Source organism: Hyperolius riggenbachi, chromosome 10 (genome assembly GCF_040937935.1).
Source record: "Hyperolius riggenbachi isolate aHypRig1 chromosome 10, aHypRig1.pri, whole genome shotgun sequence".
In the NCBI taxonomy this organism is placed as follows: Eukaryota; Metazoa; Chordata; class Amphibia; order Anura; family Hyperoliidae; genus Hyperolius; species Hyperolius riggenbachi.
In genome coordinates this window covers 210,757,605-210,783,426 of record NC_090655.1, presented here as the reverse complement: position 1 = coordinate 210,783,426, position 25,822 = coordinate 210,757,605, and the positions used below count along the sequence as shown (strand labels likewise).

The following is a 25,822-nucleotide window of genomic DNA, read 5'->3' as shown; positions in this document are numbered from 1 at the left end:
TCTCACACGCTGAATGGCGTCAGGTGGGGTCTTTCATACCTGGCAACAGTAGCAATGGATTTCCGATGCGGAGGGCCGGGCACGTGGGTGGCCAGAGTGAGGCAGTGAGGTTCCTGGGCCCACGGTCGCAACCACGTGGGTGGCGGCCACTCAGCTGCTGAGGCTCAGTGTTGTTTCCCAAGCGAGCTTCCGACTTCCCCAGCTTGCATCCTGGCAGCCACGTGGTGCGACCGCATGGTGGCAATGAGCGGTGCTCTGGCGTCCCGCGCTTGAAGCTGGGAGCCCGGTGCAGCTGGTGGTCGGCTCGGCGGCTCCCCTTGCTGTCCTTGATGCCGAGGTGCTGCCGGGGGCTGTCTTCTGGTCCCTCCATGTGCCAGTAGCTATCCCAGGGCTCAGCTGATCCGGTGCTGCAGCCGACTAAGTCCATGTGGCGTCCCGTAGCCGGCTCCTGCAGCGCAGATACACAGTGCGCCCTGGATGTCCAGTAAGCCCAGCGCCGCATCCCTGGATACTTCCCCGCCTCCATCCCGTGAAAAGGAGATGGTGCTGTGGGAAGGAAAGGGGATAGAATGGCCAGAGCGCGTGTGTGTCACGCAGCCCTCTAACGGCGCCGGCTTGTATTAATAAAAAAAAAAAAAGTCCTGCCTGAGTTTTGGCAGCCGGGCGGGATTTTAAACCACCCGGGCGGCCCGCCCACCTAATTAGGCCTGGGGAGAACACTGCAGGAGGGTTAGTTTTAGGAGTAGCTAGGGGGATGGATAGTGTTCAGAGTGGGGGGGGATATGCTTTGTATATATCCTACATAATAATCCCCGTGTCTCTGCATCCTGTCCCTGTGTGTGTATATGTCCGTGTGTTTGCCCTACTGCGCATGTGCCGCACGGACAGCTGTTGGGACAGGAGCAGGATGGGGCCAGGCAGGTGTGTGTCCGCGCCCGCTGACTATTGGGCAGTGCCGGCGGTCACAGGGGAGGGAGTTGCGGTACAGACCTAGAGCCCATTTATAAACTGGCTTAGGTCTACTAGTAGTACTATATTATACATACAGTATGTACACTGTGCTTAGCTGTTGTGAATCCACTGAGACTGTTGTGCTCATAAATCAAGTTCCACCAAGGTATACATTGATTGTTCCATTTTCAAGCTCCATAATTTTGCATACAAAATTTACATAATCCTACATGAACGTGGAAATATTTGCATCTCTTTGATCATCCCTAACCCTTATCTGCATGGAAGCAGAGCACTGCATTTCATTGCATGCGTGAGGGCCATCCAGAAAAATGGCTGCAAGTTGCATGCTGCAGCTCCTGCTGCCTATTCCACCTGGAGAGTGCAACATTTGCTGAGCCTGTCAAATGGAAGGAACCTGTAGGACCTGCACTCTGCTACAGATGGCCAGGATGCACATGCATAAGAGAGCAAGCTTGCTTCATCCATGTGTACAGCAGTGGTGAGCTGCAAGCGCTGGCTATGCTGTAGCTTATTGGACACACTCTAAAGTAAAAATTGTTCTAAGCGCTGGTGAAAAACAATCCTTGGCCCATAGTTTGAGAACCCCAGCTGACTGCTGCCTCCTACAGTATGTTTGAATTGTGGCCAAAAGGAGCTTTCAAGCACAATGTGATGCAGACTTCTGCATTCCACTACAGCTACAATCCTCAAGTCTAATGTGTCATTTTATTGCTGCACCTCTCTTATGAGAAAGGAGCCACTTCAGCTTGCTTTGACCCTCACCTTCTTGTCATGTCATCTCTCCTCACTTTGATCTACTTTTCATGTATCCCTCTACCTCTTTTGCCCACACTCCAGGTCCCCACTTACCCTGCCAATCCATGTAAATCCTCTTACTGCCCAAGTCATCCCTTTTGACATCTTCTGCAGCACTTGACAGAGTACATAGTCATGTCACCGACAGTCCTCAAAGGAGCTCACAATCCCAAACAAAATCATAATTTAATGTCTTAACTATAGGCCTGTTTTGGGGTAACAAATTAACTAATTAGAATGTTTTTTGGGATGTGGGTAGAAAACAGAGCGCTTTGAGGAAACCCACCGTTACATGGGGGAAAAAATATATAAATTCCATGTAGAGTGTGTCCTGGCCAAGATTGAAACACCAGGACGCAATCTAGAAGATGTGCATTACCCACTAAGCCATAGTCATGCCCATAGCTGTTATCTTTCCTGAACCTCTTCAATTCTCCCACCCTCCAAGTAGATTCTCCATCTACTCCCCCAACACATTGTGCTTACCTCTACCATGGGGTGTGATCATGATATACCCACTCCTCAGCTATCTCAACACACTACTAAGTACTGCCCATTTTACCTTATATGGCCTGCTGCATTTTTTGGTGTGTTTTTGAGTTGAACAGTAATCACGGTGCAGTACCTCAGATAGCGCTGTAAACATATGCTGTAGGTGCATAAGGTATTAGGAAACATCCATTACTCACACTGGTGTATGATTTGTTCTTATCAGGGTTTTATTTTTTCAGGATTCAGGTTTAGGATTAGACCATACACTTCATTTTATTTTTAATGGCTGGTTCACCTGCCTTCAAAAGGATGTTCAGAGATTTGGAAATGTTCATTCTCCATAATGAAACTGTATTTTTTTAAAATGTTCTCTAGAATATGGTTTGTTTGTCCTTATGATGTACATACAGTAGGTTAGGCCCCCATACTGACTACACAGAAGTTGGACCTTACAAAGAAATACCTATCTATACTACTGTCAACTGACACCTCTTGATAATAGGTAATCTGCATTGAACTATGTATATGATTCTGGAAACCAACTGGCTGTACCAGTGATGATTCAAGTGGCTTAAATAGAAGTGTGAGAAACAGAGCAAAGATTGTTAATGAACAGCCTGTAAGCAGATCATTTATTGACACACGGGGCAAACCACAGTCACACACAGGGCACAAAAGTCCAATAGTAACATGGATGAGTCCAGGCAGCAGGGCAAGGAAGCACGGGCTATACGTACATACAAAGCACAGAAGTCTCAGCAAGTTCCCAACCAGAGGTGTGGAGGGTGTACTGGATGTTCCTCTGGTCACTAGGCAAATTAATGGTCCTAGTCACAGCATATTTGTAGCATTAGTGAATGAGGTACTCTCATGCAGTGGGGCGCCAGCTACAGCTTCTGGGCTCCTCACTCCTGTAGCAGCAGGCAGGCAGACAAGGTTGGTCTTGTGAGATCTCAGCTGCAGCTTCCCCATCTGTAGTAACAGCCGCAGCAGCAGCAGCACACTGGTCTATTAGCTTATGCTCAAATATTCGAACCTTAGCATAAAGTGGCTACAACACAAGGCAGGACAATGCTTAACAATAACTTCAATGGCAAAGGATCAAGCACACTACAGTACCAGTCTCATAGTGTGGCTTTAGTCTTTAATAGGCAATAAGGTCACACCTTAAACTTTTTATGAAAACTTTAAACACACCTGAACTGAGTAAAAAAAACAAAAAAAACCCCCAAAACATTAGATACCTCAGTAGTTAAAAAGCAAGATCCCAGCACAGGATCTCTCATCTTCTGTCCGCGCTCCTTGCTAAAGTCTGAGCATGTGCTAATAAGGTCCACACATGCCCAGTAAGATGCTAATTCGGATTACACGGAATTTAAATTTCCAAACAGGAAACGGAAATCGGATTTTCGTGGAAATACCACTTTAACGCAATTTGGTAATTTCAGCCCAATTACAGAACTCGGAAGCATTGGACAACCAGAGAATTACATTTTTTTCCACAAAAAAAGGATTACCGCAGTAATTTTAAACCAAACACAAGACTCAGATACTACAGAGTATTCCCAAGTCTTATGATTGGCCTAAAATGTCTATAGTATTCCAATTACCACTGTAAAATTCAGCATTACCTGCTTAGTCCAATGAGTATTTGGCCAATCAGAGAATGCAAAAAAATGACAGTTAAAAAAAAAAAAATGTAAAAAGACTCCTTAGAAATCCGCAGTATTGGTAAGCGGCATTGGTGGAAATCAGAATTTCTGAGGAATCAGAAATCGTAATTTCGAACCACAAATGTGCACAATTATTTTTTTCTTCTGGTCATGCATGAACCTTACTCACGTATGCATCATCCATGGGGGCACTTGCACCCATGAGAAACCTATTAAACTGCTGTGAGCGGAAAAAGACCCTGCACTGCAACGGTGAGCAGTAAGAGAATCTGGGAGGCCTCTGAACTATTCAGAGGCGCATCAGTATATTGGTGAGTATCTAATGTTTTATTTAATTTCAGGTGTAATTTACAGCTCCTTTAAGGTTTGATTTTTTTTTGGGGGGGGGGGAAGCGATTGGGTTACATATAGTGGGTGCTGGACTGCTACCATTTTTCCCACTCTGCTGGTCTTAGTCTTTGAGAGCACATAAAGAGAATACAGTTTCCTACATCTCCAGTGGTGATATCACAAGTGATCCAGCATCCTGGACAGATTTCATTTCCCCTACAAATTGTCTATTATCTGATAAAAACCTGAAGTCCTTCAGTGGGTTTCACTGAAACACAGTGGTGGTGGTAGTATAAGCTTGCCTGAAGAAAGGAAGTTTCAGATCTTATGGGGCAATGAGTGATGAATGCATTGGGAAATTGAGTTTCACAGGAGAGGAGAAGCTCATGAGAAGTCCTGAATGTGACATGGAAGGAGGTGACCACAGCAGTTAGGAGTTTATTTCTACAACAGAGACTGTGTTGTGGGTGGTATATGTGGATTAGATCAGCAATGTATGAAGTAGTTGCATGACAGAGACATTTATAGGTAAGCTATAAGCTTGAACTAAATTCTCTATGTGATGAGGAGAAAGTACAGAGAATGGCAGAGGGGAGCAGCATAGGAGGGATGAGTAGAAAGGTGGAGGAGTTGTGCACAGATGGAATGGTATGAAGTGGAAACGGGATATGATGAGGACATAAGGACATACACTAGCATTTTTAGTTGTGTCCAGAGGAAAGGGCGAACACAGGAGATGTTTTCTATGTGAATATGACAGAAGGTGGTTTAAGTATTATTGTGCCATTTGAAACAGCAGAATCTAGAGAGTGACATCCAAGCAGCAAACAGAAGATGAGGCCATTGTTTGGCCACTGGTGTTTTTCAGAACAAGCATCCGATTCAGGAAGCTGAAAAATCACAAGTTTAGTTTTGTCAGATAAGTTTCAGGAAGCGGGAAGACAAGAAGTAGATGGCAGTAGGAAATTTAACATTTTAATTTAAGGAGATTAAAAGCAAAAATCTAGATCTAGGCATCATCAGCATATAGGTGATACTGGAAACCAAATGCACTAATGAGTAGTTCTAGACTATGGCATCAATTCACTAAAGGCAGTTCGGTAAAATAATTTAGGTCGGTAAAATACAACATTCGATATTTTACACTTTCTTTCCAAATTCACTACGATTCTCCCCATGGAGTAAAAGTTCAGCAAAATTTACTGAACAAACATGCTTCAATTCACTAAGGCCTGCTCAGTAAGTCTCACTTCACAGCTGTGGAGCAGGTCAGGCAGGAAGCTGCGAGTCTGTGTTCATGAGTCAGGATTTTCTGTCCAGTGCATCCCCTTAGATTTGCTGCAGCCACCAGAGGGAGCTCTTCTGTATACCAGCATAAAGATATTCACATCTATAGGGATGCAGAAAAGCCTTTTAAAAAGTCTCCTTCTCTTGCTCTGCCAGACTGAAGTCCCATCCTCCAGGGTATCGGACCAAATGGAGTGAGTAGCAGGGCTGTGTGGCTCTCCCTATTGGCTTCCTGGCTCTCTCTATTGGCTGTTTGCTGTATTGTCAATGTTACCGCATGGAGTGTGTGAGTTACCAGCTGGTCAGAGCTGGAGGTAAATACCGAACATTTTTGCTTGGTTTACTGAATGCTTTATTTGTTGTGAATTTAAATTTCTTGAGGTATTTACCGCACAAGTCGATAATTTACCTCACTTGTCTGTAATTTTACTTTTCAGTGTGGCGATAGGTTTAGTGAATTGGCATTTGGCAAGGTGATCGGTAAAATCAGCTGTTTTCTGCATTACCAAATAAAGTAATGCTTAGTGAATTGAGGCCTATAGGTACAAAATAAAGAAAAGAAGGGGATATGATGGATTAGGGTCCGTTTCCACTTGTGCCACACACAACTGCAAGATGCACGGCAGCACTTCCGGGTCTGCGGGGACGCAGACGAATCCCATCAGCCGTGCCATGCACAGCTATGGGATTCGCAGCCTCCCACACCATTTCGGATGGAGATGGCAGCCCAATCACTAGCGCAAGCGATTCGGCCGGCGGTGCTATTCTTCCCTATGGCAGAGTTTCCCTGTGCGATTTTCCTGCGAGGAAACTCTGTGGATTCAGACCGCTTTCCGTGCTAGTGGAAACGGGCCCTTACTGATTTCTCGAGCAGATGCTTGTAAGTATTTTGAGAACACATAGTTCCTGGTGGGAAATTTAACCAGGACTTCAGTAAGCAAGGAAAAGTGTGGTATACTGCCTCTTTTAGACACATGGATAAACGAGGGTCTAGGTTTACCCCAATTTCACATGATATGCATTGGGGCCTTATGGAGCAACACCGGTGAATGTTGCCACGTTGTAAGTTGAAGAAGAGAGAGTGGAGCCGTGGGGACACAAGTATGTGTACGCTGCGCTGGTGCTCTGCATAAAGGGGGGAGTGACACCCCCCCCCCAACTGTCACATGGGCTACTGTTACACATTATGGCACTGAATCTCCTTCCACACTTCAGTATCTGCTCTCTCCTTACGAACAACCCCGGAACAGTAATCCCTCCAAAGAGATTACTATGTGGACAGGCTACCTCCATAGTAATATCTTAAAATAGGGCCATAAAACATACTGAAATGAAATGGTAGCTTTGATCAGGGCCTGGCCTCATCTTCAGCAAAGTTCATGCAGTAACACTAGTCCAAATGAGTTCTTTCATGTTTCGTCAGATCTGATTTCTGTCTGAAACCTCTTCCACATTCTGAACAGGAAAAGGGCTTCTCCCCTGTATGGATTCTCTCATGTACCACTAAGCTAGACTTTAAAGAGAACGTTTTTGCACATTTCACACATGAATATGGTTTTGCTCCTGTGTGAACTCTTTCATGTATCATAAGAGAGTCTTTCCGAGAGAAAAGTTTACCACAGTCAATGCAAGAGAATGGCTTCACCCCAGTATGGATCATCTGATGTGATGCAAGATAGCCTTTCTGGGTAAAGCATTTCCCACACTCTGAACATGAAAATGGCTTCTCTCCTGTGTGAATTCGCTGGTGCCGAACAAGCACTTCCTTCCATAAGAAACATTTTCCACACTCCGGACATGGATACGGCTTCTCGGCTGTGTGAGTGCTCTGGTGTACCACAAGTCTACTTTTTGTAGGAAAACATTTCCCACACTCTGAACATGAATATGGCATCTCTCCAGTGTGCACTCGCTTATGTTTGGCTAGATCTGACTTCTGCCTAAAGCATTTCCCACATTCTGAACAGGAGAACGGCTTCTCTCCGGAATGGATCCTCTGGTGCAGAAGAATATTACTGTTCCAAGAAAGACATTTGCCACATTGAACACACGAGTATGGCTTCACTCCCGTGTGAGTCTTTTCATGTCTGAGGAGAGACGATTTGCGAGAAAAGTTTTTCCCACATTCAGAACAGGATAAGGTTGTCTCTTCTGTGCAAGTGTCATCATTCGAAAAGTGTTCTCTTTGCCTACGACCCTTCCTCCTAACAGGACGTGAATGCCAATTCTTAGTTGTGCGTGGCTTCTTATGCGAGATACATTCAGCTTTCCCGTTACAGCCTTTATGGTGGGGGATGGAAGGGGAGGGATCAGGAAAACTCTGTACTGTTGTTAAGAGGCTTGATGACAAAACTGCACTGGGGAGCTCTGAAAAGGAATCTGGGGCAAAGTTCACGTCTGAAGAATTAGATGCAATCTCATCTTCGACTTCATCATCTGGTGAAGGGATATCAGTTAGCTTTGGGTTGTAACTCCTATATTGTCCATCTGCAGGGGGAAAAAGGGTAAAATGAACAAGGATTATGGAATAATACTGAACCCAAACCTGAAAAATGGCAAGAGTAGCTGAACTGCAAAAAATAAAAAATAAAAAAATGACTGAATAATTTACAGTGAAAGTAACACCCTCTCCAACCATTTTTGTCCATTTCTGTCCATTTATAATGGCAATCACATCACCAGAGGCAAATCCTTCCATGCAGCCAGAGACGAGGGTGGTATTTGAACTGTAAGGACCTGAGCAACTATCTGATAACTGGTCTTGTCTTAAATAATGACGGCTTGAACTGACAGTAAAAAAAGCAAGAAGGGACATTTCTAGCACAGATTTAGGAGGAGCATTCTAATAAAGTGTTCCCTCAAGAGCCCTTCAGTAAAATAGGATGCTCTAAGAGACATCTCCCACCCACACACACACACATGACACAGCCGCTTCAAAATCTTTGCAAGGACAGAAAACTACCATGTTCGTTTTTCAGAAGGGGCCCAAAACTGGGATTTTTTGACACTGAAGATCAGTTTTAAAACAGTTTTGTATGCTACCGTATTATAATTTAACGATTAAGGTCCAAAGAGTCTGAGAGTTTGCTATACATTTAAAAAAAAAATAAGTGTAGTTTTTCAAAGGATAAGTGAACTTACAAACATGTTTACTTTTCTGCCTCCTCCTACACAACTAGCAGAAAACAAAATAGTAATAAATACCTCCTATGGTACTATAATATGATTGGGGGTTATGGCCTGTTGTCCCTCTACTGGATGCTTATGCAAAAAGGTCTAGCCTCCATGTTCATAAACAATAGAGACAATACTCGATTCAGTTTTTAGTGTCAGTTGCGGTAGTTGATGTTGTGTACTGAATCTAAGTTTACATCTGTAGAAGGATCCCTGCTTCGCTGAGTTTATCACTCACCAGCGTTGATCTCCACAGGAACTTTCTCATCTTTAACGGAGTCAATCTCAACAGGAATCTGCTCCTCCTCAGCCTTTATGTATCTTTTTTCCTCCTCAGCTTTGACATCTGTCTGGGTCTCTCTAGTGCCTTCAGGATCTGTAAATAAGGATGAAAGTGGTGTGACGCCTTTGCTCTATTTCATATCAAATGCATCATAGCTCATACACAGTGTCACAACAGAACTACAGCAGCAAAGGGTTAAACTGCCAGCTATCACATACAGCAACAGAGTTGATTTGCTCCCAGCTCTTATCAAAGGCCAACCTGGGCTTCCAAGCCCCCTGCTGACAAAGAAGACATAAATCTAGAGTTGGCACTGACATGAACTCATAAAGCAGGCTATTACCAGGCTGACAGTTTCCAAACCTCATACTCTAAACCTTTGCCCCAAGCTTCAAAGAGATCCTTATCTGTTTCACCACACAGCTGTTTTTACAAGGGAAAGCGAACTACCAGTAACCCTAGAAAATTCCTATTTTTTATAATTCATGCTTTTTAGGCCCCAAGTGCATGCTAGCCAATTCATCTTTACAAAGCTAGTAAGGTCAGCCTGACACACCTGAGGAAGGGCAATGCCCGAAACATGTTGTGCTGTACTGCTGTATACTCCAATACAATTTTATATTGCAAGCCATTGGTGTGCCGTCTCCAAGTCTTTGATACAGGAGTGGTGTTCCTGTGGGAGCCTGGCACCGGCGGACCGGTAAAGCATCGGTTACAAAGAGAAAAGTGTGTGGTTTCTTGTTTGCTGTAGAACACTACACGTTCTCAGTCGGGCTTTACAGTTTAATACTAATGTTTCATATGTGTGAAAATGCCTTAATGAATGCAAATATGCAATCCATTTATTGATGGGACTTATGTGCATGGAAAAAATTGTTTTCTGCCAGATTCCGTCCTTTCTGAAAGGGGCCTGGAGTTTCCCCTCTCTGGCAAGGAGGGCATCAGCTCTTATGTTAGCCCCTCTCATTAGGATAAAGTCTATAAAAGTCTGGTACAACACATCACTGCATACTTTGTCTATCATCTTTGTCGAATTCCATCTATCGACTGGCTAGCAGGGCACTGGCCAAAACGCAATACTGGATTATTTAGCACAAATACTTTATTGCTTTTTTATTATTCTCCATTTTCTGCTTATTCTTATGGAACCAATCTGTTAAACTGCTAGATATATTTGTTTGGCAATGTTAAGCCATATTTTTGTGTGTATAGTTGTACAATAAAACTAATGATTTAAATGTTCCTGTTTTTGCCCATGTTACCTGTTTATTCTGATCCATGCTAGAACTCTGTCCTCAGAAGAGACACACTACCACATTGGTTATCTTTCTAAATTGTTGATTTTCTAGTTAGGTTGCAAAAAAAAGTCTCCTTACTTTTAGGAATAGCTAGGCAGAGGTCTCCCATTATCGTTTCAATCTGGATAGTGGTGGCAGAAAAAAATACGAGATTTCCACCTCAAATAAATAACTTTTTATTATCGATTGTAAATACAATCAAAATTGTATCATGTATGGGCACACCATCCCATTTTAACCACTTGCCGACCGCCCACTACCTATGGGCGGCGGCAAAGTGGCATGTCCAGGACCACGTAACGCCGATGGGCGTCGGGTCCTGGGACTCTTCCTGGCCGGGGATCACGCGCTGTGATTCGCGCGCATCCGCCGGCAATAGGCCCACCCACAACGTCAACCCGCCGGCCGTTTGGAAGCGCAGCGGGTTGTTAACCCCTTGATCGCCGCATTACAAGCGTATAATACGCATTGTAATGTATACAAAGCGTATTATACAGGCTGCCTCCTGCCCTGGTGGTCCCAGTGATCGAGAAACCACCAGGGCAGGCTGCAGCCACCCTAGTCTGCACCCAAACACACTGATCTGTCCCCCCCCCCCCCCTGCCCTCTGATCGCCCACAGCACCCCTCAGACCCCCCCCTGCCCACCCCCTCAGACCCCTGTTTGCACCCAATCACCCCCCTAATCACCCATCAATCACTCCCTGTCACTATCTGTCAACGCTATTTTTTAGAGTAAGCCCTTAAATGCCCCCTGGGGGCTCCTGATCACCCCCCCACACCCTCAGATCCTCCCCAGACCCCCCCCCCCCTCATGTACTGTATACATCTATCCTCCCCTATAATCACCTGTCAATCATCCATCAATCACCCCCTGTCACTGCTACCCATCAGATCAGACCCTAACCTGCGTCTGATCACCCACCCACACCCTCAGATCACCCGCAGACCCGCCATCAGATCACCTCCCAAGTGCATTGTTTACATATGTTCTCTCCTTAATCTGCCCCTTGCGGGCACCCAATCACCCGCCACAGCCTCAAATAGCCCCCCAGACACCCTCTGATCAACTCGCCAGTGCACTGCTTGCATATATTCTCACTTGTAATCACCTACTGATCACCTATCAATCACCCCGTCACCACCTGTCATCACCTATCACTAGTACCCATCAGATTAGACCCTAATCTGCCCCTTGCGGGCACCCAATCACTAGCCCACACCCTCAGATAGCCCCCCAGACCAGCTGTGATCAACTTGCCAGTGCATTACTTGCATATATTCTCGCTTGTAATCACCTACTGATCACCTATCAATCACCCCGTCACCCCCTGTCACTGCTACCCATCAGATCAGACCCTAATCTGCCCCTTGCGGGCAACCAATCACCCGCCCACACCCTCAGATAGCCCCCCAGACCCGCTCTGATCAACTCGCCAGTGCATTGCTTGCATATTTTCTCCCTTGTGATCACCAACTGATCACCTACCAATCACCCCGTCACCCCCTGTCACTGCTACCCATCAGATCAGACCCCAATCTGCCCCTTGCGGGCAACCAATCACCCGCCCACAGCCTCAGATAGCCCCCCAGACCCGCTCTGATCAACTCGCCAGTGCATTGCTTGCATATTTTCTCCCTTGTAATCACCAACTGATCACCTATCAATCACCCCGTCACCACCTGTCACTGCTACCCATCAGATTAGACCCTAATCTGCCCCTTGCGGGCAACCAGTCACCCACCCACACCCTCAGATAGCCCCCCAGACCCGCTCTGATCAACTTACCAGTGCATTGCTCACATATATTCTCCTCTGTAATCACCTACTGATCACATATCAATCACCGTCACTGCTACCCATCAGATCAGACCCTAATCTGCCCCTTGCGGGCACCCAATCACCCGCACACACCCTGAGATAGCCCCCCAGACCCCTCTGATCACCTCCCCAGTGCATTATTTACATCTGTTCTCCCCTCTAATCACCCATCAATCAACCATCAATCACCCCCTGTCACTGCTACCCATCATACCCATCAGATCAGACCCTCATCTGCCCCTTGCGGGCACCCAATGACCAGCCCACACCCTCAGAAACCTCCTGATCACCTCCCTAGTGCATTGCTTGCATCTATTCCCTCCTCTATTCACACCCTGAGACATCCATCAATCACCTCCTGTCACCCCCTAGCACACCTACCCATCAAATCAGGCCCTAATTTGCCCCGTGTGGGCTCCTGATCACTCAGCCAAACCCTCAGATCCCCCTCAGACCCCCTTACGATCACCTCCCCAGTGCATTGATTGCATCTATTCTCCCCTCTAATCACCCACTGAGACACCCATCAATCACCTCCTGTCACTCCCTAGCACTCCTATCCATCAGATCAGGCCATAATCTGCCCCTCTGCGGGCTTCTGATCACCCGGCCAAACCCTCACCCACCCCACCGCAGTGACAGAATTTTTTTTTTCACTGCTGGTACGACTTAATTGTGGCGAGACCAACCGTTATGCCACACAATACGCAACCGCCAATCCAAGAAGCTACTATGCCCAGCCTTTTCGGTGGAAGCCACTCCAAGATTCCAAACATAACATTTTTTGGGGCCTTCTCCTTAACATAGGTCTAGTCAAAAAGAACGTACTGCGGTCTTATTGGTCTACACACCCAATACATCACATGCCCATCTTCTCTGCTGCCATGTCCAGGTCACGATTTGAGAACATCCTGCGCTTCCTGCACTTCAGTGCCAATACCACCTGTCATCTAAGAGGCCACCCTGCTTATGACTGGTTCCACAAAATTAGGCCCCTCATAGACCACCTGTCATCAAAATTTGCAGATGCTTATACCCCTGAACAGTCATTTTGAGGCATTTGGTTTCTAGACTACTCCTCACAGTTTTGGGCCCCTAAAATGCCAGGGCCGTATAGGAACCCCACAAGTGACCCCATTTTAGAAAGAATATTCCCCAAGGTATTCCGTTAGGAGTATGGTGAGTTCATAGAAGATTTTATTTTTTGTCACAAGTTAGCAGAAATTGATTTTTATTGTTTTTTTTTTCACAAAGTGTCATTTTCCACTAACTTGTGACAAAAAATATAAATCTTCTATGAACGCACCATACACCTAACCCCTTGTGGGATTCCTATACTGCCCTGGCATTTTAGGGTCCCTAAACCGTGAGGAGTAGTCTAGAAACCAAATGCCTGAAAATGATCTGCGAATAGGACGTTGGGCCCCTTAGCGCACCTAGGCTGCAAAAAAAAGTGTCACACATGTGGTATTGCCGTACTCAGGAGAAGTAGTATAATGTGTTTTGGGGTGTATTTTTACACATACCCATGCTGGGTGGGAGAAATATCTCTGTAAATGACGACATTTTTTTTATTTTTTTTACACACAATTGTCCATTTACAGAGATATTTCTCCCATCCAGCATGGGTATGTGTAAAAATACACCCCAAAACACATTATACTATTTCTCCTGAGTACAGCGATACCACGTGTGACACTTTTTTGCAGCCTAGGTACACTAAGGGGCCCAACGTCCAATGGGTACCTTTAGGATACCACAGGTCATTTTGAGACATTTGGTTTCAAGACTACTCCGTACGGTTTAGGGCCCCTAAAATGCCAGGGCAGTATAGGAACCCCACAAATGACCCCATTTTAGAAAGAAGACACCCCAAGGTATTCTGTTAGGAGTATGGTGAGTTCATAGAAGATTTTATTTTTTTGTCACAAGTTAGCGGAAATTGATTTTTATTTTTTCCACAAAGTGTCATTTTCCGCTAACTTGTGACAAAAAATAAAATCTTCTATGAACTCACCACACCCCCCAAAATGCCAGGACAGTAAACACACCCCACAAATGACACCATTTTGGAAAGTAGACATCCCACAGTATTCAGAGAGGAGCATGGTGAGTCCGTGGCAGATTTCATTTTTCTTGGCACAAGTTAGCAGAAATGGAAACTTTTTATTTATTTTCTTGTCACAAAGTGTCATTTTCCGCTAACTTGTGACAAAAAATAAAATCTTCTATGAACTCACCATGCCTCTTAGTGAATAGTTTGGGATGTCTTCTTTCCAAAATGGGGTCATTTCGGGGGTATTTATACTAGCATAGAATTCTAGCACCTCATGAAACATGACAGGTGCTCAGAACAGTCAGAGATGCTTCAAAATGGGAAAATTCACTTTTGGCACCATAGTTTGTAAACGCTATAACTTTTACCCAAACCAATAAATATACACTGAATGGGTTTAAAAACATGTAGCACAATAAATTTGGACAAAAATGTATATAGAAATTTTACTTTATTTCAAAAATGTCAGCACAGAAAGTTAAAAAAAAAAATCATTTTTTTGACAAAATTCCTGTCTTTTTTGATGAATATAATAAAAACTAAAAATCACAGCAGAAATCAAATAGCACCAAAAGAAAGCTGTATTAGTGACAAGAAAAGGAGGTAAAATTCATTTAGGTGGTAGGTTGTATGACCGAGCAATAAACCATTAAAGCTGCAGTGGTCTGAATGGAAAATAAGTGTCTGGTCCTTAAGGGGTTTTATGACTGCAGTCCTTAAGTGGTTAAACGTTTACTTTGCTTACATTGCATTCACCTTCAGAAGCCTCTAGTGTATGAGACCTGAATGGAAACTGTGGCATAGTAAGATAGGATTTGTGGGTGTTTGTCACAAGTGGCATTCCCTGTACTGAGACATATGAGAAACACCAGAGAGTGTGTATGGCAGAGTGTGTATGGCTGCGAGTGTGGGAAGAGAAGACTGGTCATGTCTCTAGGCTGGTAACACAAAATGACATGATGCACACTGTTTCCACATAACTTCTAAAGGGCTGATAGCTCCTGACCCTCCCACTGGGAACATACTGTCTCCCCATTAATTCTAATAGGGGCTGATGTCTTCTGACCCCTGCACTGGGCACATACTGTCTCCACATTACTTCTAATAGGATCTGATGTCTCCTGACTCCCCCACTGGCCACATACCGTCTCCGCATTGCTTCTAATAGGGGCTGATGTCTCCCGACTCCTCCACTGGCCACATACTGTCTCCCTATTACTTCTAATAGGGACCGATGTCTCCTGACTCTCCCACTGGGCAAACACTGTCTCCCCATTACTTCTAATAGGGACCGATGTCTCCTGACTCCCCCACTGGCCACATACTGTCTCCTCATTACTTCTAAAGGGACTGATGTCTCCTGACTCCCCCACTGGGAACATACTGTCTCCCCATTAATTCTAATAGGGGCTGATGACTTCTGACTTCTGAACTGGGCACATATCGCTCAACAATGGCATCAAGCGCTCAAGTAGTTTCACAAAAGTTTGTACACCCTAGGAAAGGTGTATTCACTATCTACACAAACTACACTGTTCCACTTGGTCTACAATTCACACTGTACTTCATTGATGTCTGCATTACAACCCCCCCCCCCCCCCCCGTAAAACTGCCTTCAGTGTATAACGGCCTAACCATACACAGCCAGCTGTGCCAAACACACTTTGCATGCATCCAGCACACACACACACGTCTTTAAACTCCCAGGAGTATCGATTGGAAAAAACGTTTCCTTAGTGTGTGATCACTAAAGGTTAAGTCCAGGATGCGTGGCAAACATAATTCATGTTCATGATTCTTATCACACGTTAACAGCTCCAGGAATAACCATCTACTGTATAGTTGTAGTGACAGTTCAATCTGCGCTGCAAGTTAAGTTGCTTTGAGGGGGAGTGGAGACTAGCATGCAGTACAACAGCGGTGCCCGGAGGGCTCTCACCACCTCCTCATGGCTGTTTCCCGCCGCAGAGTCCTTGTTGCACTCATGTACTCCTACCGCTCGCTGTCTCCTCTCAAACCCCATGCGCTGCCATGCAAACTATGTCCACGCCGTCCTGGATCACTGCGCAGCGAAGCGGGTGACGTCACTTCCGGCTCACTTACGTTACTAGTATCACTCGCCCCTCGGGCTTCGCCAGATGGTCACCATCCGTTACTAGTATCACCCGCCCCTCGGGCTTCGCCAGATGGTCACCATCCGTTACTAGTATTACTCGTCCCTCGGGCTTCGTCAGATGGTCACCTTTCGTTACTAGTATCGTCAGCCCCTCAGGCTTTGTCAGACGGTCACCATCCGTTATTAGTATCACCCGCCCCTCGGGCTTCGCCAGATGGTCACCATCCGTTACTAGTATCACTCGCCCCTCGGGCTTCGTCAGATGGTCACCTTCCGTTACTAGTATCGCCAGCCCCTCGGACTTCGTCAGACGGTCACCATCCATTACTAGTATCACCAGCCCCTCGGGCTTCGTCAGACGGTCACATATCATCGCCCCATCAATTCTAATAGGGGCTGGCGGCCCATTACTCCCCCACTGGGCACATACTGGCTTCCCAAGACCTCAAGAGCTTGTTTTATGGCGAGAACAAGAAGAAACTGTTTGTTTTGTTTTTGTTTTTTACACAGGACTTACACCACTTCCATGGTAGTGTCTAATCGATGTTCCCTACATTTGGTGTCTATTACTGACCTGGGCTGATCCTGGGTGGAAGTTCCTCCTGCTGGCACAGCTCATATGTCTCTTCTTCCTCTTCTTCAACTTTAACAACAATCAGTTCCTCATCCTAAATAAAACAAATATTTAAACCTTATTTACATTAAAGGCCTGGAAACCTCAGACGGTTTGATTATTTCCGGTTTTTAAGGTCTACAAGCGGTACCATTTTTTAGCATGTTTGTAGACACTAAAATCAGGAAGAAAAAAAAAACCCACACTGCATAGATCTGCGGCAACCCAGCATTTACTCAAATCCCTGGGATCCAGCACTGCAATTTTCTCTCTATCCTCCGGGTGGCGCTGTAATCCTGTAGTGAGATTGCCATCTGTCGTCATGACGACAAACAGCGATCTCACCAGAGGGATGCAGAGCATCCAAAGACAGCAAGGAGAATGGCTGCCAGCGTCTGGATTCCGGGAGAGTTACAATGCCCACTGCGCACTGCAGTTTATATAGAGCTCCTGGCGGTTATAACGAGTCAGGCTCGGGGTTATCGTTCCTGGCTGCATTTTTCCACCCCGAGCCTGACTCGTGGATACTGCCAATCCTGTAAGATTTCATGATCTTCCTAAAGGTGCCCATACACTATTCTATTTCCCCTGGCAGACTCGATAACTGAATCTGCCGAAGATCAATGCCCCAACATGGCCACTCGATCGTAATTTTGATTTTCTGGACAAAATCGATCAAAATTATAGATTTGACAGGATGGTAACATTTTGGTTGAAAGGGGGCAGAGGCATGCATGTATGTATGCCCAGGGCCTGGAGATCAGCAGATCAGATGTTTCTGACATTATTATCAGACCTGACAAAATTAGCTGCATGCTTGTTTCTGCTGTTATTGAGACACTCCTGCAGCCAAATAGACAAGCAGGGCTGCCAGGCAGCTGGTATTGCTTTAAGGGAAATAAGTATGGCAGCCTCCATATTCTTCTCACTACAGTTGTTCTTTAAGGCCTTTTTCACATGGAAGGCTGAAGGCAGTAAATTCCCCACCTGCCAGCTGCTCCCATGCATCAGCCAGTTGCTTGCTCAGCTTGGTACGGGGTGGTGAAGAGCCCCCCCCCCCCCCCCCCAATGGAGTCACAATGGAGTGCGGAAGTGCTCAGATGCGACACAATGAACAGTCTGTCAAGTGCAGAGTTCAATCATCCATCTGAAAGAGGCCTGAGTGAAATCCAAAATGATCCACCTACCTGATAACACAGCGGGGTCTTATCTTCCAGTGTGGAATCTTGAGAATAAAATGCACCATGTCTGCTACATCTCTCCAGTGAATTTCTAATTCTAGATCCACCTGTAAGAAATCCACACACTGACTAAATTCTTGGTCTATGCCTTTATATCAGAGGATATGTGCATCTATGAGTGCACTATCATTTTTAGAAGGGAGAGAGCAGTATAATTCCCTTTTACCTAGAGATGTGAGAGGTGGCCGATTCTCCATTACAAGTCCTCGTGTCTTCCTTACATTGTCCCGTGTATCTGTACATGAAGGTCTGGAAATCTCACTCTGCAGTAAATAAACACACACACACAAAAAATCTGAAATAATTTAGTAAAGGTATATACTGGAATCAGTTCTACGCAAACAGCAAATCCCTGGAGAAAAATCAATTGGTTGCATGGCAAATGTATGTAGATTCCAAAATGGACCAATTCCACACTGTATACAATTTGTATGGAGGCTGAAATCATTTGCATCTTACTGACCAACTCTAGTACAGACTGCATGGATTTCTTGCATGGGAATAATCAGATCAAAAAAAATCTTTATATTTAGTACAGGGCTGTGGAGTCGGTACAAAAATCATCTGACTCCGACTCCTCAGTTTATGAAATCACTGACTCTGACTCCGGGTACCCAAAATAGCTCTGACTCCTTAGTCTAATACTTACCAGGGCTGTGGATTTGGTACAAAAATCATCAGACTCCTCAGTTTATGAAACCACCAACTCCGACTCCAGGCACCCAAAATTGCTCGACTCCACAGCCCTGATTTAGTATTGAATATTTACCAACATCCGGCTACGTAACATTTTCTTCTGAATCTCATTGGCCTAAATGCAAAGATCTGGTTCTGCTCCCACTGAGACTGGGAACACAGGCTAGAAGACACCTGGCCAAGACCAATACTGAGGATCGTCTTGGCCAAGAATCTAGAGTGTGTACAGGGGCCCTCAGATGTCCCCTAAGGACCTACGACTTTACTAATGATGCCCAAGCAACACCCAACTGCATTGTTTTCCTCCTCACCCCTCCCAACAGAAGCCACTCCATTGTGTGCTTGTAACGGTTGGGTGTAGCAACTCAGATGTCTGATTATATGGTGATCTGCAGAATCACCAATGCAGACGCTATACCGGATTATGTGGTGATCTGCAGAATCATCAATAATACCAGTATAGCCAAAAGGGTGCTAAAAGTGTAGTGCTTGGTGCAACCGTAAATAATAGCTTAGCGAGACCTCACCAGAGGGGCTGGTGAGGTACAATCAGTACACTGACTGTATAATAGCGTACAGGCCCCAGCAAGCTGGAGATACTGATACTAAAGAGATAGAATCTCCCGAGGAGCGGGTGATTCAGACTGTACTGCAGCCTAGTGATCACCTGAGGAGCAGGTGATTCTATACTAGAAATCCCTCACCAGAGGCGAGGCCCACTGGTGAGGACAGAGTGGTCAGACAGGCTAAGTTCGGCAACAGAGAGGTTATTATCGGTACAGAATCGTGAGGCAATAGGATAACGGGTAAACAGGCAGAGGTTCAGCAACAAGTCAGATAGGCAGAAGTACAGAATCAGTGAGCAGAAGCGAGGTCAGAGTTTAGCCAGAATCATACACAGATAATAACAATAAGCAATATCCTAGTCTAGGTGTGAAGTCCTTGGTTTCAACACCTGGGATCTAGTCTAAGGTCTGAGCGCTAACACTAAAGTATTCACGACAGCAGACCGTTTCCGAATGAAGCCCGGAGGCTTAAGAAACAGGGGAGACCCACTGGCACGCCCCCTGCAATCAGCCAATCCGGGGCGCCGTGAGTCTCCTCTGACGTCAGCCAACCAGCAGGTCAGCTGACGCCTCTCCTCCTAGCATAAAGGTCCTGTCTGTGCACGCACCCACGCAAGACAGCGACCTTATGAGCAAAAGAAAGCCCCGTCCTCTGCGTCCTAGACGCCGGAGAGACGGGCAGGAGCACGGGGGCAGCTGCGGCGGCAGTGCTGTTCGCCGCAGCTGTCGCCCCCCAGGTTACCTCCGTCCTCGGCGACCCAGATGGCGGGGGGACGGGCGGAGACACGGAGGCAGCTGCGGCGGCGGTGCTGTTCGCCGCAGCTGCCGCTATATTCATTACAGTACCCCCCCCTCTAGGTGTGGACTCCGGACACGCTTCCTGAGTCTTTTCCCCCATTTTTTTTACCCTAACCATCACAGGGCGGGAAGGAGGGGAAAACCTCTGCTCAGGGTGGGAGGGAAGGGAATGTCCCTGCTTCAAAATCTCAGAATGATAGGACGAGAAGAACCTTACCCTCCTGGACCTGATTGGGAGAGCCCAAACTTTGTCTGCCGGAATGACTTTCCAATCCACCACCTGTTCTTCACCATCCATCAAAGGAAACCCTGCACTGGTAATCTGCTCACCCTGAAGTCCCAAAGTTGCAATGACTACACTTTCAGGGAGAATGCCAACAGGAGTAAGAGACTGCACAGATTCCGGCTCAAAGCATCTTGAGAGTGCATCCACTTTACCATCCTTGTTGCCCGGTCTATACGTAATAATAAAGTTAAACCGAGTAAAAAACAGGGACCACCGAGCCTGCCTAGGTGTGAGCCGCTTAGCACCTTCAATATACTGCAAGTTTTTGTGATCTGTAAAGACTGTGATAGTGTGCTGAGCCCCCTCAAACCAGTGGCGACACTCCTCAAATGCAAGCTTGATGGCTAATAGCTCACGATTCCCTATATCATAGTTTCTTTCAGCTGGGGAGAACTTCCTGGAGAAGTATGCACACGGATGCAATTTTGCCTGCAAGCCAGAGTGTTGGGACAGTACAGCCCCTACCCCAATCTCTAAAGCATCCACCTCTACCACAAAAGGAAGGGACACATCTACATGCTTCAAGATGGGGGCGGAACAAAACAACTGTTTGAGTGAGGAGAATGCGGTCAATGCGTCTAATGACCAGTTGTGGGCGCCCGTCCCCTTCTTGGTAAGATCCTTGAGGGGCGCAATTACAGAAGAAAACCCCTTTATGAATCATCTATAATAATTGGCAAAGCCTAAAAATCGTTGGAGTGCCTTCAGCCCGACAGGCCGAGGCCACTCCAAAACAGCAGATAGCTTATCGGGGTCCATCTCTAAACCTTTAGTGGAGATCACATAACCAAGAAAGGGAACCCGGGAGATCTCAAAGAGGCATTTTTCAATCTTGGCGAAGAGAGAATTTTGCCGTAATTTGTTCAACACATATTTTACATGGTCTCTATGCTCAGACAATGTACGAGAAAAAATGAGGATGTCGTCTAAGTAAACTAAGACGAATCATCCCAATACCTCCCTGAAGACTTCATTAATCAGCTCCTGGAAGACGGCTGGTGCATTGCACAACCTGAAGGGCATCACAAGATATTCGTAATGCCCATCGGGCGTGTTAAACGCCGTCTTCCACTCGTCCCCTTCTCTTATACGTACCAGGTTGTAAGCCCCCCTAAGATCAAGTTTGGTGAACACACCCGCATCCGTAACTTGAGAAAATAAATTGTCGATTAGAGGCAAAGAATAACGATTTTTCACCGTAATCTTGTTCAAACCCCTATAATCGATACATGGTCTGAGATCACCGTCTTTCTGTTTAACAAAAAAAGAAACCAACCCCCGGCCGGGGACTTAGATGGCTGGATAAAGCCTTTGGCCAAGTTGTCCGAAATATATTCCTTCATAGCCAGTTTCTCTGGTCCTGACAACTTATATAAATGACCCCTAGGGGGCATACAACCTGATCTTAACTCTATGGGACAGTCGAAGCTTCGATGTGGTGGAAGCTTGTCGGCAGCCCGGGGACAAAATACATCCGCAAAGTCGGAATACTGACTGGGAAACCCCTCCACTTGAACTTTGGTGGTACAAAGTGTGACCTTCGCTAAACAATGGTCCTGACAATAAGGGGACCAACTCAACAATTGTCCGGAAACCCAGTCAATACGAGGAGAGTGCTTCTCGAGCCACGGCATCCCTAAGATCACGGAGGTGGTGGCCATTTTGATAACAAGGAACTGAATGTTCTCCTTGTGGAGGGCCCCGATCTGACATGATAGTACTGGAGTCTGTGAAGGAGATCGTTTGTTCTGCAATGGTGAACTATCTACCGTGGTAATTACCACATTCTGACCCAAGGGCTGGAGAGGGACCCCAAGCTGGAGTGCAGGATAGCTGAACCACCAACCGTGGTACTACCAGCCACAAGAGTGCGGTACAGCCCGTCAGTATCCTGTGAAAAGTCTGGACTCATAAACTCCAAATCTGTCAGGGAACCCGACCCCTTCTGCTTCCCTAGTTTGGAAGCTACCGTCTGATCCGAGAGACCTAAATCACTCTGCGGAAGTGATAAGATCTCCCTAAACTCCCGGGGCTTACCCCGAATCTGTCTCTGAAATCGAACTCGCCGGTCAAACTTGATAGCAAGAGCTATGGCCTCGTCTAGGGACCTGGGTTCGGGATGGCCACTGAATCAGTTAAACCTGATAAAAAAAGTAATGCACACTGTCCCCACCTGGCCGTCACTGCCCATCTTCTAAATTCTGCCGCATATATCTCAACGTTGTTATGGTTCTGTCAGAGGGTCTTAAGTTTCCGCTCCGATGTAATAGCCAAATCGGGATCACCGTATATAACTGCCATCGCTTTGAAGAAGTCTTGCACAGATGCCCAAGCCTCATGGTCATCTGGAAGACTATAGGCCCAAGGATTGTGAGTTCCCTGATAATAATGTCCTTAGTAAAATGACTCTCTGCCTCTCTGAGCCTGAAGCTCTAGGACATAATTCAAAATACGAGAGGCACCGATTTTTGAAATTAAAAAAAAAAAAATCGGTCCTTTGCCCAGAAAATCTCTCGAAGAGGGGATGTCTGGGCTCTGAAACAGGTGGAGATGACACTGGTACAGTTGATGTGGAGGTCTTTTGTAAGGCCTCAGATAATTGAAAAATCTGAGTCTGTTGAGTGCTGACCAAGAGGGACAATCGGACAACAGTCGTCACTAACCCCTCCATGCGACTGACCAGTGCATCCATAATAAGTTGGTCTGCTGTTCTGTAACGGTTGGGTGTAGCAACTCAGATGTCTGATTATATGGTGATCTGCAGAATCACCAATAATGCAGACGCTATACCTGATTATGTGGTGATCTGCATAATCACCAATAATATCAGTATAGCCAAAAGGGTGCTAAAAGTGTAGTGCTTGGTGCAACCGTAAATAATAGTTTGGCGAGACCTCACCAGAGGGGCTGGTGAGGTACAATCAGTACACTGACTGTATAATAGTGTACAGGCCCCAGCAAGCTGGAGATACTGATACTGAAGAGATAGAATCTCCCGAGGAGCGGGTGATTCAGACTGCACTGCAGCCTAGTGATCACCTGAGGAGCAGGTGATTCTATACTAGAAATCCCTCACCAGAGGCTAGGCCCACTGGTGAGGACAGAGTGGTCAGACAGGCTAAGTTCGGCAACAGAGAGGTTATTATCGGTACAGAATCGTGAGGCAATAGGATAACGGGTAACAGGCAGAGGTTCAGCAACAAGTCAGATAGGCAGCAGTACAGAATCAGTGAGCAGAAGCGAGGTCAGAGTTTAGCCAGAATCATACACAGTAGCCAGAATCATACACAGATAATCAATAACAATAAGCAATATCCTAGTCTAGGTGTGAAGTCCTTGGTTTCAACACCTGAGATCTAGTCTAAGGTCTGAGCGCTAACACTAAAGTATTCACGACAGCAGACAGTTTCCGAATGAAGCCCGGAGGCTTAAGAAGCAGAGGAGACCTCACTGGCACGCCCCCTGCAATCAGCCAATCCGGGGCGCCGTGAGTCTCCTCTGACGTCAGCCGACCAGCAGGTCAGCTGATGCCTCTCCTCCTAGCATAAAGGTCCTGTCTGTGCGCGCGCCCGCGCAAGACAGTGACCTTATGAGCAAAAGAAAGCCTAGACACCGGAGAGACGGGCAGGAGCACGGGGGCAGCTGCGGCGGCGGTGCTGTTCGCCGCAGCTGTCGCCCCCCAGGTTACCTCCGTCCTCGGCAACCCAGATGCCGGGGGGACGGGCGGAAACATGGAGGCAGCTACGGCGGCGGTGCTGTTCGCCACAGCTGCCGCTATATTCATTACAGTGCTGCACTGTTGTCCCTTCTTCAACCTCTATAGCAGCAGAGCTCCTTATTAGTCTATAGGCTAGCGCTGTGTATGTACAGCACTCGACCCCAAACTGTCGCTGGAGGGATTGAGGCCAGATCCCTCTGGATGCCAGTAAATGTGCATGTGCGGGATTGTCTGCCACAAAATTAAATTCCATTTACCCACTGCACTATGTTTATTATGCTGCCAGGAATCTCCCCCTGCATTGCAAGCACTCCAATCTATTTAGAAATGTGTAGTAATAAATCTTATCTCAGTCAGCCAGGCTCTATTCTCTCACCATCGCAGAGGAGAAAGCTTGTCATCTCCCGTACCACATTCCCGCTCCTCATTGACTGGCTGAGAGCAGTTCAGTGTGATAGGCTGAAACCTGAGCTGTGCTCACACGTAATTAGAAAGCAAGCCAGAGATGACACTGCAGATTGGAGGATAAATGAAATCCAAACGTGGACTGTATAGTACATCTGTTATGTAAGTAGATCAAAAATATATAATATATATATATATATATATATATATATATATATATATATATATATATATATATATATATATATATATATATATACACATACATACATACATACATACATATATATATGTGTGTGTGTGTGTGTGTTTTTTTCCTGGCACAGTATGGCTGACCCTGCTGTTTTAAGTATGGTTCTTGACCATGAAAAAAAAATCTACAGGAAGATCTGATTATTAGCTGATAAAATCATCCACCTGCTTTTCTATAAGAATTTCAGTATCTTTCATAGTGTAGCTTCCATCAAGAGGATAAGCCCTTCATATTTAAACACAGATTTTTTAGCAGGTGGAATACGGTACTATCAGGAGTAGTTATGGACAAGTCTGTATTTCCATTTACAAGGGGCTTTGATGCTTTCCTTATATTGAAGCAAAGCGATGACTGCTAGGTATAGGAGGGTATAACCCTGATGCAGTCAGATTATTAGCCTTGTGGCTTTTCTTTTCTCTAAATATAAATGAAGACCGCATCCATAAACCTGACAGCTGGTTCTCTGTATGAGTGGAATCCTACTAGTACAGTTTAGGTGACCCATCAGGAAACCTTGTAGGGAAATTTCTCTAACATGATTGGGTGGAAAGCATCCTTTACAATTTTAAGGTTTTGGATATGTTGTTGTAATCATACGCCAACACTATTCGGCTAACCAGAACACTTCAAGTTGTAGGGGGTGCTTTGATTGGATAGCTGTTCCCTACAAGGTTTCCTGTTGGATCATCTAAACCATACTAGCTCCCCTCATCTGATTAGTCCTGTACAAGGTTCCAGTTCAATCCATGGTAATAATGGATTGAACTGGAACCTTATTTCTAAATACGAATTAAAGGAGCTGCAAGCATTAATTATTAATAGCTGTATTTATATTACATAAAGGATTGGTCAGTGCTTTCCAGACCTACCCAGTCATGTGCTCCCCTTGTTATGGATATTAGAGTAGTTGCATGAAATGTATCATCTGTGGGGATCCCCCATCCAA

At 45.8% G+C, this 25,822-nt stretch overlaps 1 protein-coding gene across 1 annotated transcript in view; it reads right to left on the bottom strand.

The window, feature by feature from the left end:
• Positions 1 to 2,466: 2,466 nt before the first annotated feature.
• The window catches only part of LOC137536782 (zinc finger protein 850-like), a 182,663-nt gene continuing 159,307 nt past the window's right edge, over positions 2,467 to 25,822 (bottom strand). Inside the window, exon 17 of the mRNA XM_068258985.1 lies at positions 2,467 to 7,567. Within this exon, the coding sequence (XP_068115086.1) occupies positions 6,943 to 7,567 (625 nt within the window). The 3' untranslated portion in view covers positions 2,467 to 6,942. The remainder of the gene's footprint in view (positions 7,568 to 25,822) is intronic.